Here is a 16922-nt window from a genome sequence, read left to right as displayed (position 1 = left end):
ATGATTTGTCTTAGTAATATTAGTAAACTTCTACTAACTAGTGATAAAAACGAAATATAGAATATTTATTTAAGTATGTAGGTAATAATAATTCCTAAGGATTGGTCATCCACTACACCCTATCTAGGAAGTAGCCCGTAGTCCTAACTACTAACAAAACTATCCTAACATAATTGTTAGTACAGTTCGAAACAACATCAAATAACGACTACACTCAGAACATAAACAACAAGAACCCCAGACTTTAAACTCGGTTTAGGCGACCATGTTTATTTATAATAATATATTTCATATTACAAGGTACACACAGAATATTTGATAGTTTTACTACAAAAGATTGTCAAATGCAGTTTTATTGGTCAGTTAAAAATATTTGTGATGGTAACATCCACAGCATACCTAAGTCGTCACAGAATCAATTTTTACAATGTGATAAATTAGCATCGTTTTGCACGAACCTTTATCGGCCTTAAAACGACGCGTTATTAAAAAGTTGGCCAATATATCTCTTATAACTCTTATAAGTTACGTAAAAATTTTGCATTCCCACACTGGAAATTTATTTACATTTTATATATCACAAAATACTTTCATACTTTTATGATAATAAAATTTTGAATACGTTATCTTAAATTTTACATAATATAAAATAGCCAAAAGTCCAAATCTTCAGATTATTATTTCCATTGTCCACAAATATTTATTCGATGCGTCATTCAAGCACATCTTCACATTTAAAACCCATTTCTCGCTATATTCCTTGTGCGCACAAATATTTTTAATTTATTGGATCTCACATTTAGAAATTTAAATTGACATGGTACAATTTCGATAAAACAACTTTTATCAACCACTGACGCCGCCTATCGCAGTATTCTTCAAGAGTTTGTATCCAGAATTGTAACATGTAGGTAAGAGAACATCCTACATTCGATTCATTCTACATATATGTACATGTATATCTCCATATATCCACATATATGTACATGTATATCTCCATATATCCACCATTTTCTGCACAAATACGTAATATTGTCGACTCCAGTCCGTAGAGCTACGTATGTATAAGTTATTTATCACAAGTGTTCACATATCACAGTAGCGCGTGAAATTCGAGGCGGTGCTAGGACGCCATGCCGACGGGTGCAAGAGAGCCGTACGCGCGGTAACAGTTTATGTCGTTCATCAGACGCTGGATATTTTGCGTGAATGTTGGTAAGTCCTGGAAATAATAATGCTGATATAGTTCCGCTCCAGACCCCAACTCCACACACGGATTCATTAAGGTTATTATGAATACAAGGAAAAATATTTAGCGTTAATTCCGCGGGACTATAAATCGAGGCTTGGATGCAGGATGTAGTGTGCATATACACATGCAGCAAAAGTGTCACCCTCCCGCTCTCACGCATAAGCAAATAGACGGCTGCCATGATAGTTTCTGTTGCATAGTCGACTTTTTGACACGTCGAATTAACTTTAATCATTTTTTTTTTGCGTCATAATTTCCACAAAGTAACGCCTGATTCCATAGACTAAATCTTACGCGACCTGGGTAGTTAGTTACAAAAATTATTATTCAAAATTTTAATACATAAAATATTTTAGCATAGGTACTCACAGTATCAGGCGGAAACTGCGCCAACATCTGTTGATGCTGAGGCGCGAGGCCGGGCAGCGAGGCGAGGAAGTGCGGCAGGAAGGCGGCGCGGAAGGCGGGGAAGTCGACCAGCGCCATCGCGTGCACGGCGGCCGTCGCCTCGTCCCGCGCCAGCGCCCGCCACCCGCCCTCCGCCAGCCCCAGCAGCAGCACCGACAGGAACTCGCCCAAGAACTCCGTGCGGAACATCACCTGATCGATACCCAGACAGGAAATCGTCAAATGTCACTTTTATCGACTTCAATTAAAGAGACTGTGATCACATTTATTAGCCTGCCCGTTGATGTCAGCCTTTTTGTAGGACAGATAATTGGATCGACTTTTTGTTGGACGCTCTTATGTACTATTATTTTCTGATCAATTCTGTGTAGGGTGTACGTTGTAATATTACTAAAAGAGTGTTCAATTCTTCTCCTACAAAAATTCGGTCACTAATTATCGGACGTACGCCCACCCTTAAGGCCTATTCAAACCTGAGCGATATTCGCTGCCGCTGTGGGTAGATATACATACCGCGCGGGAGCAGCTCGACTCGACTTCCGCGCGTTATTCTACCCACAAGGATAGCGAAATCCGTTTTGGTCTGAACAGTAATATTACCGCATACCCACAGGGTTTTCTCTGCCGCAGAAGGTAGCGAATACCGTTTAGGTCGAATAGGCCTTTATACATCACATATCTTGTTGGAGATTACTCACCTTATGGTAAAGCTTGCACTTGGTGTTGAGTGTGTCGAGCGTGTCGATGTTGAGCCGCAACAGCTCGATGTCGGGCTGCAGCAGCGCCCGCCCCAGCGCTGACAGCGCGCCGCGCAGCTCGTCTGTGCGCGCGTTGCTTTCTGATTCCTCGCACTTGTTGGGGAAGAAGTAGCGCCAGCGGTGGATCAGCACACTTAATCAAAATTTGACAATGTTTTAACTTTTTTAGTTTGGTTTGTTAAGGACGTGGCGCGCGGCAGCACGTGCAGCACGTGACTAACTAACGCTTGTGTTACCTGGCGAGCAGGCGGTAGGCGGCGCGCGCGAGGTCGGGCGCGGCGAGCGTGGCGCGCGGCAGCACGTGCAGCACGTGACTAACTAACGCTTGTGTTACCTGGCGAGCAGGCGGTAGGCGGCGCGCGCGAGGTCGGGCGCGGCGAGCGTGGCGCGCAGCACGTGCAGCACGTGACTAACTAACGCTTGTGTTACCTGGCGAGCAGGCGGTAGGCGGCGCGCGCGAGGTCGGGCGCGGCGAGCGTGGCGCGCGGCAGCACGTGCAGCACGTGACTAACTAACGCTTGTGTTACCTGGCGAGCAGGCGGTAGGCGGCGCGCGCGAGGTCGGCGCGGCGAGCGTGGCGCGCGGCAGCACGTGCAGCACGTGACTAACTAACGCTTGTGTTACCTGGCGAGCAGGCGGTAGGCGGCGCGCGAGGTCGGCGCGGCGAGCGTGGCGCGGCAGCACGTGCAGCACGTGACTAACTAACGCTTGTGTTACCTGGCGAGCAGGCGGTAGGCGGCGCGCGCGAGGTCGGGCGCGGCGAGCGTGGCGCGCGGCAGCACGTGCAGCACGTGACTAACTAACGCTTGTGTTACCTGGCGAGCAGGCGGTAGGCGGCGCGCGCGAGGTCGGCGCGGCGAGCGTGGCGCGCGGCAGCACGTGCAGCACGTGACTAACTAACGCTTGTGTTACCTGGCGAGCAGGCGGTAGGCGGCGCGCGAGGTCGGCGCGGCGAGCGTGGCGCGCGGCAGCACGTGCAGCACGTGACTAACTAACGCTTGTGTTACCTGGCGAGCAGGCGGTAGGCGGCGCGCGCGAGGTCGGGCGGCGAGCGTGGCGGCGGCAGCACGTGCAGCACGTGACTAACTAACGCTTGTGTTACCTGGCGAGCAGGCGGTAGGCGCGCGCGCGAGGTCGGCGCGGCGAGCGTGGCGCGGCAGCACGTGCAGCACGTGACTAACTAACGCTTGTGTTACCTGGCGAGCAGGCGGTAGGCGGCGCGCGCGAGGTCGGCGCGGCGAGCGTGGCGCGCGGCAGCACGTGCAGCACGTGACTAACTAACGCTTGTGTTACCTGGCGAGCAGGCGGTAGGCGGCGCGCGCGAGGTCGGGCGCGGCGAGCGTGGCGCGCGGCAGCACGTGCAGCACGTGACTAACTAACGCTTGTGTTACCTGGCGAGCAGGCGGTAGGCGGCGCGCGCGAGGTCGGGCGCGGCGAGCGTGGCGCGCGGCAGCACGTGTCGCGCGAGCAGGGTGAGCACGGCGCGGGGCAGCACGGCGCCGCCGCCCGCCTCCACGCCCAGCCGCACGCACTCCACCAGCCGCTCCAGCCCCAGCGACCCGCCGCCCCTGCACACAGTAAACCAATGTAAATCCACACAATGCGAGACGCGGCGGCCCAGGTCGCCGCCAGTACCAGCACACGCAGCATCTGCGACTCGCGCGACTTTTAAATGCAAAACATATAAGCTAACATCGCAATTCTACGCAAAGCCGGCTTCACATTGCAAACACTAGCCCACACAATTTCGAGTATTGAAAAAAAGATTAGATCAACAGTAAATGCTTTAAACAACCAGAACTATAACAATACGCACCTCTGTGCCACTTCTAGGAAGACATCGATGGCGTTGTACGCAAAGTTGCCGAGTTGCGGCAGCAGCGCGGTGAACAGCGCGAGGAAGAAGTCCGTGATCTCCGGCTCGGCTGACGCGAACGTCGGCTCGCATAGCATACGTAACGCCGTCTCGGCTGAACCTTGAATACCTTCTGCTATCGCCTGGTAAATGGGATTATTTATAATGATTGAACATTTTGATAGGCGTAATTTGAGGGTCCGTTCAGATAGACCGGGTCGGAGAGCAGAGCAAATTCTTAACACGTTGAAAATTGAGTACTTAGTATTTGAAGTAAGGTTTATTTTTGCATGCGCACTGCTTTTGTCATTGAGAATGCTCGAATGCGCTCGGTGTGAAATAATAAGAGGAGCCGACCGGCCCCGATCGTGTATTTTTTATTGACGTTTGGATCCATTTGCATGCTCTTTAATGCTCGCGCAGCCGATCCGCTCCGGTCTGTGTGAAAAGAAAAATGCGCGCCGATGCTCTCCGACCCGGTCTATCTGAACGGACCCTGAAACTGCAAGAATAACAAATTGTTTGTTATGTAATAAAACTAGGTCATATGTTGACTTCAAGATCATTTTGTTTTAACATCGATAACTTCGATGTCTTGTCACTTGACAGCAGCAACTTCAGGAGATGAGGAGTGATGTTTCTCAAATTGTATTTGTTGTAATTGGACATCCTATATTTGTGGTACTATACTTGTGGATTTATTATGTAATAATTCACTACCACTATGGCCACCTATAATACATAGGTATATCATTGGTTGGATGTTTAACCTGGATCATTGCACAGAAACACAGTTATAAAGAAGCCACTTACCTTCTTAGCATGCGTAGGCGCGTCAGCGAAGGCGTGCAGCAGCGCGGTGAGCGGCGGCAGCGCCAGCGCGGGGCCCTGCGCCTGCAGCGCGCCGCCCCACGCCGCCAGCAGCGCGCGCGCCGCCCCACCCGCGCCGCCCGCGCCGCCGCGCAGTGCTAGCGACAGCAGCGCCTCGCGCACCACCAGCGACGTCTGCACAGGTACCATCATGACTCAATGTGTACTATCATATCATCATCACACATAATTAAGTCTGCGTCGGGTTGCTTCTGTCTAGTCTGTCCGAAGTTGGCATACTAAGAAATTCACGTCAGACTTTTTATAGGGCATATAATCGGACCGATTCTTTGTAGGATTACTGACTAAGATTTTTCGACCGATTATTTCTAGGTTTTAGTTTTCTCCAACAAACAACTGGTCGCCTATCATCCAAAATGAGCCTATCAGCCTAAATCAAAATATATGGAGACAAAACATTTGACGAGACAGACTAGTTAAGGTCATTTTGACGTCACATATGTACGTAGGTCGTTTTTCCTTTAGTTAGTAGTTATTGGTCCATGATAGAAGATCAAGCTTTAGCTAAGTAAAATAAGCCATATAGTAAATTATCCATATAACGTCCTTTTCTTTTTACACATTGAAATTCCTACCTTCGGCGCGAGGTACTGCAGAGATCTCTGCGCGTGTTCATACAAGTCGCCACACAGCACTACAGGATCGCTGTTGAATTTCACGTTCTTCGCGAGGCTCAACAGAAGATGCGCTGCGGCATGGCATAACAACGGCGGTTCCTAAACAAAACATAAATAATTAATAATTCATGGCAACTGAAAAAGTGATAAGTCCGTCTTTTAGGTAACCTTTTTAACATTAATGACCTATTATATTTTTTATTTTCTTATGCAGAGAAATAACAACGAAGTAGTAACGCATTAGTAGTATGTATTAAGTGTGGGAACAGTAATAAATAAATCAGATCGATCTACAAATGGACGCGTCATTATTTCTCCCTTTACCACAACATCTGAATACAACCCGTTTCAATTTTGTGTTACGTCACTTTTAAGTACAAATACATAAACGTGACGTCGCAAATTCCTACTCCTAACCATTTATGCCTTACATCTTGGTGAAAGTTACATGTTTTTTTTTTTTAATTACAAATAAGGTGTCCTATATTTTTTGACGGACGGACTAAGTTGAATCACTATCATTGACTCTGCCATCAAGCTTATTTGAACCTTATTGCACAGAGAATAGAAGTGAAAACTGACCGGTATCTCGTGCGGCAGTAAGAAGGGTACAGCTGATGAGAACAGTCCCTCCATGGTGTGCACGGGGACGCCGCACTCGTTCGCATAGCAGCACCACGCGCCCATACACGCGAACATTTCTGCGTGCCTGTGTCAATTGTAACATAACAGGGATTATTTCATGATTTTTTTATATTAGAAAGGTTTTTTTCGAGAATATAAAATACAAAATCTATGTTATCATATAATGTCTTATAAAAAGATTAACGCGGGCTACACAAAACCATTACTCATTGTCACGATACAGAGACACGATCAGCCTTAACATTCTAAGTCTAGTAACGCATCGTGTAAAACTATCGTCCGCAAGCACACTTTACAGACAATCTAGCTTGTAAAATAAATAAAACCTATTTTTTTTGTATTATATTCTTATTTCAAAATGCTGTGAGTGGTATACGTACACGTGCACGTGCGCATGCGCGAGATGGTGCGGCGCGGCGCGGTGCGGGCGCGTGAGGGCGGCGCCGCCCAGCGCCGCGCCCACCCGCTCCACCAGCCCCGCGCCCAGCGCCCAGCCCGTCGCGCGACGGCTGCTCTCCGTCTCTACGGGAACATACAGCATTACAATATACTGCCATGTTAGTCTAGTACTGCGAGCACCTGCGAGCAGCGCGGGTGCCAGCCGTCCCAGCACGCGCGTGAGCGTGGCGAGGTCGAGCAGCGCGGCCAGCAGGCACTGCCAGCGCTCTAGCTGTTACACAATATAGTTACCTGCGAGCAGCGCGGGTGCCAGCCGCCCAGCACGCGCGTGAGCGTGGCGAGGTCGAGCAGCGCGGCCAGCAGGCACTGCCAGCGCTCTAGCTGTTACACAATATAGTTACCTGCGAGCAGCGCGGGTGCCAGCCGCCCCAGCACGCGCGTGAGCGTGGCGAGGTCGAGCAGCGCGGCCAGCAGGCACTGCCAGCGCTCTAGCTGTTACACAATATAGTTACCTGCGAGCAGCGCGGGTGCCAGCCGCCCAGCACGCGCGTGAGCGTGGCGAGGTCGAGCAGCGCGGCCAGCAGGCACTGCCAGCGCTCTAGCTGTTACACAATATAGTTACCTGCGAGCAGCGCGGGTGCCAGCCGCCAGCACGCGCGTGAGCGTGGCGAGGTCGAGCAGCGCGGCCAGCAGGCACTGCCAGCGCTCTAGCTGTTACACAATATAGTTACCTGCGAGCAGCGCGGGTGCCAGCCGCCCCAGCACGCGCGTGAGCGTGGCGAGGTCGAGCAGCGCGGCCAGCAGGCACTGCCAGCGCTCTAGCTGTTACACAATATAGTTACCTGCGAGCAGCGCGGGTGCCAGCCGCCCCAGCACGCGCGTGAGCGTGGCGAGGTCGAGCAGCGCGGCCAGCAGGCACTGCCAGCGCTCTAGCTGTTACACAATATAGTTACCTGCGAGCAGCGCGGGTGCCAGCCGCCCCAGCACGCGCGTGAGCGTGGCGAGGTCGAGCAGCGCGGCCAGCAGGCACTGCCAGCGCTCTAGCTGTTACACAATATAGTTACCTGCGAGCAGCGCGGGTGCCAGCCGCCCCAGCACGCGTGAGCGTGGCGAGGTCGAGCAGCGCGGCCAGCAGGCACTGCCAGCGCTCTAGCTGTTACACAATATAGTTACCTGCGAGCAGCGCGGGTGCCAGCCGCCAGCACGCGCGTGAGCGTGGCGAGGTCGAGCAGCGCGGCCAGCAGGCACTGCCAGCGCTCTAGCTGTTACACAATATAGTTACCTGCGAGCAGCGCGGGTGCCAGCCGCCAGCACGCGCGTGAGCGTGGCGAGGTCGAGCAGCGCGGCCAGCAGGCACTGCCAGCGCTCTAGCTGTTACACAATATAGTTACCTGCGAGCAGCGCGGGTGCCAGCCGCCCCAGCACGCGCGTGAGCGTGGCGAGGTCGAGCAGCGCGGCCAGCAGGCACTGCCAGCGCTCTAGCTGTTACACAATATAGTTACCTGCGAGCAGCGCGGGTGCCAGCCGCCCAGCACGCGCGTGAGCGTGGCGAGGTCGAGCAGCGCGGCCAGCAGGCACTGCCAGCGCTCTAGCTGTTACACAATATAGTTACCTGCGAGCAGCGCGGGTGCCAGCCGCCCAGCACGCGCGTGAGCGTGGCGAGGTCGAGCAGCGCGGCCAGCAGGCACTGCCAGCGCTCTAGCTGTTACACAATATAGTTACCTGCGAGCAGCGCGGGTGCCAGCCGCCCAGCACGCGCGTGAGCGTGGCGAGGTCGAGCAGCGCGGCCAGCAGGCACTGCCAGCGCTCTAGCTGTTACACAATATAGTTACCTGCGAGCAGCGCGGGTGCCAGCCGCCCCAGCACGCGCGTGAGCGTGGCGAGGTCGAGCAGCGCGGCCAGCAGGCACTGCCAGCGCTCTAGCTGTTACACAATATAGTTACCTGCGAGCAGCGCGGGTGCCAGCCGCCCCAGCACGCGCGTGAGCGTGGCGAGGTCGAGCAGCGCGGCCAGCAGGCACTGCCAGCGCTCTAGCTGTTACACAATATAGTTACCTGCGAGCAGCGCGGGTGCCAGCCGCCAGCACGCGCGTGAGCGTGGCGAGGTCGAGCAGCGCGGCCAGCAGGCACTGCCAGCGCTCTAGCTGTTACACAATATAGTTACCTGCGAGCAGCGCGGGTGCCAGCCGCCCCAGCACGCGCGTGAGCGTGGCGAGGTCGAGCAGCGCGGCCAGCAGGCACTGCCAGCGCTCTAGCTGTTACACAATATAGTTACCTGCGAGCAGCGCGGGTGCCAGCCGCCCCAGCACGCGCGTGAGCGTGGCGAGGTCGAGCAGCGCGGCCAGCAGGCACTGCCAGCGCTCTAGCTGTTACACAATATAGTTACCTGCGAGCAGCGCGGGTGCCAGCCGCCAGCACGCGCGTGAGCGTGGCGAGGTCGAGCAGCGCGGCCAGCAGGCACTGCCAGCGCTCTAGCTGTTACACAATATAGTTACCTGCGAGCAGCGCGGGTGCCAGCCGCCCAGCACGCGCGTGAGCGTGGCGAGGTCGAGCAGCGCGGCCAGCAGGCACTGCCAGCGCTCTAGCTGTTACACAATATAGTTACCTGCGAGCAGCGCGGGTGCCAGCCGCCCAGCACGCGCGTGAGCGTGGCGAGGTCGAGCAGCGCGGCCAGCAGGCACTGCCAGCGCTCTAGCTGTTACACAATATAGTTACCTGCGAGCAGCGCGGGTGCCAGCCGCCCAGCACGCGCGTGAGCGTGGCGAGGTCGAGCAGCGCGGCCAGCAGGCACTGCCAGCGCTCTAGCTGTTACACAATATAGTTACCTGCGAGCAGCGCGGGTGCCAGCCGCCAGCACGCGCGTGAGCGTGGCGAGGTCGAGCAGCGCGGCCAGCAGGCACTGCCAGCGCTCTAGCTGTTACACAATATAGTTACCTGCGAGCAGCGCGGGTGCCAGCCGCCAGCACGCGCGTGAGCGTGGCGAGGTCGAGCAGCGCGGCCAGCAGGCACTGCCAGCGCTCTAGCTGTTACACAATATAGTTACCTGCGAGCAGCGCGGGTGCCAGCCGCCAGCACGCGCGTGAGCGTGGCGAGGTCGAGCAGCGCGGCCAGCAGGCACCGCCAGCGCTCTAGCTGTTACACAATATAGTTACCTGCGAGCAGCGCGGGTGCCAGCCGCCCAGCACGCGCGTGAGCGTGGCGAGGTCGAGCAGCGCGGCCAGCAGGCACCGCCAGCGCTCTAGCTGTTACACAATATAGTTACCTGCGAGCAGCGCGGGTGCCAGCCGCCAGCACGCGCGTGAGCGTGGCGAGGTCGAGCAGCGCGGCCAGCAGGCACTGCCAGCGCTCTAGCTGTTACACAATATAGTTACCTGCGAGCAGCGCGGGTGCCAGCCGCCCCAGCACGCGCGTGAGCGTGGCGAGGTCGAGCAGCGCGGCCAGCAGGCACTGCCAGCGCTCTAGCTGTTACACAATATAGTTACCTGCGAGCAGCGCGGGTGCCAGCCGCCAGCACGCGCGTGAGCGTGGCGAGGTCGAGCAGCGCGGCCAGCAGGCACTGCCAGCGCTCTAGCTGTTACACAATATAGTTACCTGCGAGCAGCGCGGGTGCCAGCCGCCCCAGCACGCGCGTGAGCGTGGCGAGGTCGAGCAGCGCGGCCAGCAGGCACTGCCAGCGCTCTAGCTGTTACACAATATAGTTACCTGCGAGCAGCGCGGGTGCCAGCCGCCCAGCACGCGCGTGAGCGTGGCGAGGTCGAGCAGCGCGGCCAGCAGGCACTGCCAGCGCTCTAGCTGTTACACAATATAGTTACCTGCGAGCAGCGCGGGTGCCAGCCGCCCCAGCACGCGCGTGAGCGTGGCGAGGTCGAGCAGCGCGGCCAGCAGGCACTGCCAGCGCTCTAGCTGTTACACAATATAGTTACCTGCGAGCAGCGCGGGTGCCAGCCGCCCCAGCACGCGCGTGAGCGTGGCGAGGTCGAGCAGCGCGGCCAGCAGGCACTGCCAGCGCTCTAGCTGTTACACAATATAGTTACCTGCGAGCAGCGCGGGTGCCAGCCGCCCCAGCACGCGCGTGAGCGTGGCGAGGTCGAGCAGCGCGGCCAGCAGGCACCGCCAGCGCTCTAGCTGTTACACAATATAGTTACCTGCGAGCAGCGCGGGTGCCAGCCGCCCAGCACGCGCGTGAGCGTGGCGAGGTCGAGCAGCGCGGCCAGCAGGCACTGCCAGCGCTCTAGCTGTTACACAATATAGTTACCTGCGAGCAGCGCGGGTGCCAGCCGCCCAGCACGCGCGTGAGCGTGGCGAGGTCGAGCAGCGCGGCCAGCAGGCACTGCCAGCGCTCTAGCTGTTACACAATATAGTTACCTGCGAGCAGCGCGGGTGCCAGCCGCCCAGCACGCGCGTGAGCGTGGCGAGGTCGAGCAGCGCGGCCAGCAGGCACTGCCAGCGCTCTAGCTGTTACACAATATAGTTACCTGCGAGCAGCGCGGGTGCCAGCCGCCCCAGCACGCGCGTGAGCGTGGCGAGGTCGAGCAGCGCGGCCAGCAGGCACTGCCAGCGCTCTAGCTGTTACACAATATAGTTACCTGCGAGCAGCGCGGGTGCCAGCCGCCCCAGCACGCGCGTGAGCGTGGCGAGGTCGAGCAGCGCGGCCAGCAGGCACTGCCAGCGCTCTAGCTGTTACACAATATAGTTACCTGCGAGCAGCGCGGGTGCCAGCCGCCCCAGCACGCGCGTGAGCGTGGCGAGGTCGAGCAGCGCGGCCAGCAGGCACTGCCAGCGCTCTAGCTGTTACACAATATAGTTACCTGCGAGCAGCGCGGGTGCCAGCCGCCAGCACGCGCGTGAGCGTGGCGAGGTCGAGCAGCGCGGCCAGCAGGCACTGCCAGCGCTCTAGCTGTTACACAATATAGTTACCTGCGAGCAGCGCGGGTGCCAGCCGCCCCAGCACGCGCGTGAGCGTGGCGAGGTCGAGCAGCGCGGCCAGCAGGCGCTCGCCCTCGCCGCCGCGCGACGCCGCCCGCGCGTGTACGCCCGCCAGGCACTGCCAGCGCTCTAGCTGTAATACCACCACTATTTAGTATAATGCCTACATAAGAATCTCAGATGGTACATAGCTCGCGTAAAACTTTTTGCCCTCACGGAACATTGCGCGAGTTACTGCGCAGAAACCAATTTTACATATCAGCAGTTCGCAGAGGTAGGACACGTGCGAAGATTTACGGAACAACATCGACTATGACGACAACTGTACCATGCGCGCAGCGCTAGAGCTTTTGAGGTATGGGAAAGACGCGTGCGACCAACTTCGGTTCGCGTGTTACTTTTCTACAGCCACATAGGCGATCATAGCTGGGCGCTGTCTGCGTTTGTCTCATTTTCTTCAGGAGATCATATTATGGGGCCATTTTATGGCGATTATATGCCCAAATTAAAATTCATTCTGGGCATTTTACGGTTTAAGAAAATTACGGTCCAACAAAATAACAATATAAGAACAATTTGTCAACATAATTTTTCTATCAGCTGTTACTGTAAAATTAAATTAAAATACTTACCACGGCAGTGAAAACATCGAGCGGCGCTAGTTCCGCCACGCGAGCGATACATTCTATACAATGTTTCAGGAATGTGTGCCATTCGGTCTCTCCCTGATAACAAGAGAATAAAATATTATTCGTTCATTCAACATATTTGTTTCATAATAAAAGAATAATAAACAATTTGTTTCATATACTAACGTCATCGTCACGAACATCATTGTCGAGATGCTGTAACTGAGCCTTATTATGTTGGAACTGTATTTTGTTCAGCACTCCATTCACGAGCGCTTGTAAAGCTTCCCAATATCTGAAAAATATACTACATTTCATAACCAGGAACGAAGAAAATAAACTGATTATTATGGAAATGTTCATACTTAGGTGTATCTTCTGGCTTCAGAATGTCTATAAATTGTATCCATATATCTAAACAGTTTACAAAAATACCACACGTGGGTACCTGAAAACATTATTTGAATTATTAATTTATCATTTTTAGCCGGGTAATTACTTTAATTATATAAATATGCGTATTATTTACCTGGAATGTATATTGGAATAGATATGACAAGAATTCAATGGCGTCAAACTCTGGCTCTGCCTCCAACCTCTTGAAATGCAATGACACAAACAGTTTTAGGAACTCTGCTAACTTGTTAAGGTAACTGAAATACACACAATGAATAATGATCACTACTGAGAATAGGTTCGTTAGTTACATACACAGAAGATACATAATAGCAACATATTCAACACCAAATCAAATATCTACTATTTGCCGGATTAAGTTGGTAACCTTTTTTTACCAACTTCAAATTAGGAAGTTCTCAGTTTCACCTTTGCTGTATGTATGGCCGCGATTATCTCACGTTTGGAAGAACCGATTTTGATGCGGTTTTCACCATAGTATTTTTTCAGACCATAGAGAAGGTTTGAGGTTGAAGTCGGTTTTATTTTGTTGCTGGGGAGTTTGTTCCACCATTTTTTCTTCCCAGCAAAAACACATACGAAGTTGTGAAGGGCGGGCGTTTTGATCTCTTATCAATTTAACCTTAAAGAAGTGCTAATTTTCAGTCTACTTTGAATACATGACTTTTTATCTTTGTAATAAAGTTTTTTATGGAAACAATGTCAAAGTAAAATTCTAAGGTTTTTATTTCATATAGACCTATCACAGGTGCTTAAGAAACGTCAAGCTAATAGCGCGAGAATGTTTTCAGGAATTTTGGGTATATGGCTTTCAGGAATAGTGTGACTTTTAAACAAGAGTGTAGACTAACTCGTGGTGCGCATGCGTGACGGCGTGCGGCGCGTGCGTGAGGTGGCGCAGCAGGCGCAGCGCGCAGTGCTGCAGGCGCAGCGCCGTGGCGGCCGACGACGGCGGCGCGTACCGCCGGTACAGCAGCTCGCACACGCCGCCCAGACCGCACAGCGCCGCCTCCATACTCTGGCAACCACAAACAATCACATCACCATAAAATAAGGCCAGGTTCCAATTAGACGTATGTGGTCGCAGCTAGTAAAGTTTTAGTCCTGAACATATAATTTCATTTCATTGTTTTTTTTTAATTTCGTGTGCGCGCAGATGTGTTATATGTTACCTCAACAGTCAGGGGCCATCTGAAAATCAGTGCTGTGCATTAGCACAGCATATACTGAGATGGAACCCTTGCTACGCTGTATTTTTTTTGTAAATGTATATTTTTTTTGTGTTCATGTATGTGTAGCAAAATAAATGGTTTAAATGGTTTAAACATTCGCATTTAGGAGCGCTACTTTCTGAGGAGATTTGCGTTCATCTCTGCTAGTAAATTTGTTCTCTGTGATGGTATCCAACAGAGACAGGTTATGAGGTTATGAGAGAATGTTACTTTGGTATATAGGGAATAGCTGGTTTTGATATAAAACAATGTAATTGGCATATTATCCCTGACATGACCATTCTGACAGAATATATATACTGAATTGTAATACTTTCTTGGAATATAAGATAAATGTAATAAATAGATTGCTGACTGATAATAAAGAACCTTGCTTTTAGTCTGATGGTCAATGCTTATACCCTGTAAGTTCAGAACTTTACCCACCAGTGGGATACAAAATAAACTACACATTATCAAGAAATATGGCATACCTGTGATTGTGTAGCTATACTGCCCCAATAGAACACTGTTGTCACTAAGGATGGTGGTACATGGGAGGACAGTGGTAGCCATGAGAATAAATGTTGAAGAGTTGTTAGACATTTTACTACTATCTCCATATTTAGAGCTCTGAAACAATAAACAGGGATGTTACAAAATGTTCTTAAAAAAATTAATTCAAATAGAAATGTTAATTCTAATAGAAATTTAGATAGTTATTGTTATGTTACTGATTATATATTAGTTATATCTTTTCTTTCATTTTTTATTTTTATTATATCTTGCTTTCATTTTACATAGTCTATTTATATTTTTTTTGTTCCAACTTTCCCATAACAGGCTTGTTGGAAGAGATTTCTTATGAAATAAGCTATGCCTTTGTATTATTTTTCTTCTTGTCTCTGTTGTATGTATGTTATAACAACATAACAATGAAATAAATAAATGTTATTTACTTATCAGCAGCAGTGACATCGTGTGCATTGGCCAACAGGTCTGGTAGTGCTGAAGTCTGTGGCACACCATGAGTTGGTGATGGCGGTGGATTAGACTGACCCTCCTTCTGGGCATTTTTTTCCAAAATATCTGAAACACATAATGAATGCATTACATACTTAGATACAGGTCTTGCTCATTTGCCAATTTTATTTACATCTGTAAATACCCAACTTGTACTGCAGTTGTGTAGATGCAAAATATGATATTAGTGTACTTTTGTTTCCATATTATATAATATCATCATTCAGTATACCATTATTGTATTTTCAAGTCAGAGCAGTATAACATTCTGTATGTAGACCCTATGTATTAGACATAAGCACGCCCAGTACTAAGTCAATAATTTATTTAATAATGGTATTTCCTTACCACTTAGAGCACTCAAAAGCTGTGGCATGCCCTTGAGCATGAGCCTCTCCAGTTGACTCCTACGAGTGGATGGTAACAGGACACCTGTGTCACGTGCAGCACCAAGCTCTTCACTAGCAGCCTGTGCCAGCACCAAGCCCAGGAGACAACGAGACCCATCACTTCTGATCAACTGCAAAACAATAAAGCTTTAACAAAAACTCTTGTGTGTGTTTCCTATCTGGCTAAAATAGAACTCCTCTAATTACATCTTTAATTTTGAGACAGGGTACATAGAGTGTCAATAATGTGATAGCATTAGATGTCCAATGTTGTGTCAATAAACAGACAAATCTATTAATATCAATTTAGGACACATCAACCTAAATTGCCATAAGCACCTTACCTCAACAATATTACTGAAGAAATCATCATACAAATGAGGCCAATCATAGCGTGCAATGGACACCATGAGTGCAGCTACTTTATTTCTTATAAAATACACCATCACTTCATGTTTGGCCAACAATTCATTCCATAATGTAAGCCTCACTTCAGTCTTCTCATTGTCTGATAGACTGATCCACTGCCGGTTGATTATATTCTAAAACATATCAATACATTTCCTCAACAACTATATTCCAACAAGTTGATTGTTGACGTAGTACATTCTTCAAATAAGGAACCTGAAGTTTCACAAAAGTAAAATAGATACTTTACCTCCAAAGTAGTCAAAGTAAACATCAACACATATTGATTTTGTGATTTTTGTAAGAATAACAAACAATGTTTCCAAGAATCATTTCTATTGGAAAAATTCTCGAGCATATTCTCAATCTCTCTCTTTCTGAAGTTACTTGTTGCTGGTGCAAAGAACTCCGACATCAGCATGTCTAACGAGGCTAGAGCCTCGTCTACTTCATTATCAGCCTGCGAATTAAACACTCAATATAATATCACCAAGCATTAACTGTGGATTACTGGCTATTATTCTAACTAAATTGTGTCCTTTACTCACCATCATTTTTATAAATTATTGTGTTTTTTTACATAATAATTCACACTTAACCTTTTAATGAAAAAAATACACAAGACATTATTTCGATGGAATGATAACTAGAAAGCACAGTATAAAGTTATTAAATGTTTAACACTTGTAATAAACCAAACAGATTAAAATATTATTAAATTAGTGAGAAATTCCTAAAATGACATCCACAAACCACCACAGTTTTACAAAATCTTTGACAGTGACAGCATTGCTTGCTACAGACAATATGACTTTGACAATATGACAAATTCTCTTTCTCAACTTTTTATGTTCCAAAGTCATTTCTTCCGTTCTTGGTTAAATGCCATGGTTATGCCCATTGTTATTCCCCTCTTCGAAATAATTAGCCATACCCATACAATCGTAATGTGGCTTTAGACAACCGAAAATCGAACCCTACTTCTAATCAGCCTGCATTGCCATCATATCCTTAAAGGAGGACTCGGCGTAAGTAAAACTGACTGCAGAATACATATCAGTTAACCAACTTTTTATTTTGCTGTTGACAGTACAT

The 16922-nt window shown here is 50.4% G+C and overlaps 1 protein-coding gene across 1 annotated transcript; it reads right to left on the bottom strand.

The window, feature by feature from the left end:
- Positions 1-972: 972 nt before the first annotated feature.
- Ebo (ellipsoid body open) lies at positions 973-16618 on the bottom strand. Its single transcript, XM_064035780.1, has 21 exons — positions 16376-16618; positions 16078-16287; positions 15764-15961; positions 15379-15550; positions 14967-15096; positions 14502-14640; positions 13648-13814; positions 12909-13032; positions 12745-12827; positions 12566-12674; positions 12383-12475; positions 11742-11883; positions 6807-6948; positions 6364-6490; positions 5740-5880; positions 5087-5278; positions 4235-4416; positions 3810-3986; positions 2359-2551; positions 1622-1852; positions 973-1222 (listed from the first exon to the last, which is right to left on the bottom strand). Exons 1-21 carry the CDS (start codon positions 16379-16381, stop codon positions 1124-1126), a joined length of 3057 nt encoding a protein of 1018 aa, XP_063891850.1. The 5' UTR covers positions 16382-16618; the 3' UTR covers positions 973-1123.
- Between the last annotated feature and the right edge of the window lie 304 nt (positions 16619-16922).

The sequence above is a fragment of the Helicoverpa armigera genome, chromosome 8 (assembly GCF_030705265.1).
Source record: "Helicoverpa armigera isolate CAAS_96S chromosome 8, ASM3070526v1, whole genome shotgun sequence".
NCBI lineage: Eukaryota > Metazoa > Arthropoda > Insecta > Lepidoptera > Noctuidae > Helicoverpa > Helicoverpa armigera.
This window is presented reverse-complemented; position numbering and strand designations above follow the sequence as displayed.

What these genes read in the sequence shown, in the direction of transcription:
- Ebo (XM_064035780.1), bottom strand. An exon ending in GTATAGCTACACAATCACAG is followed by an intron (nt 13,815 to 14,501) that starts GTATGCCATATT and finishes TGTGGTTGCCAG; the next exon opens with AGTATGGAGGCGGCGCTGTG. An exon ending in CGCCTACGCATGCTAAGAAG is followed by an intron (nt 4,417 to 5,086) that starts GTAAGTGGCTTC and finishes CCCATTTACCAG; the next exon opens with GCGATAGCAGAAGGTATTCA.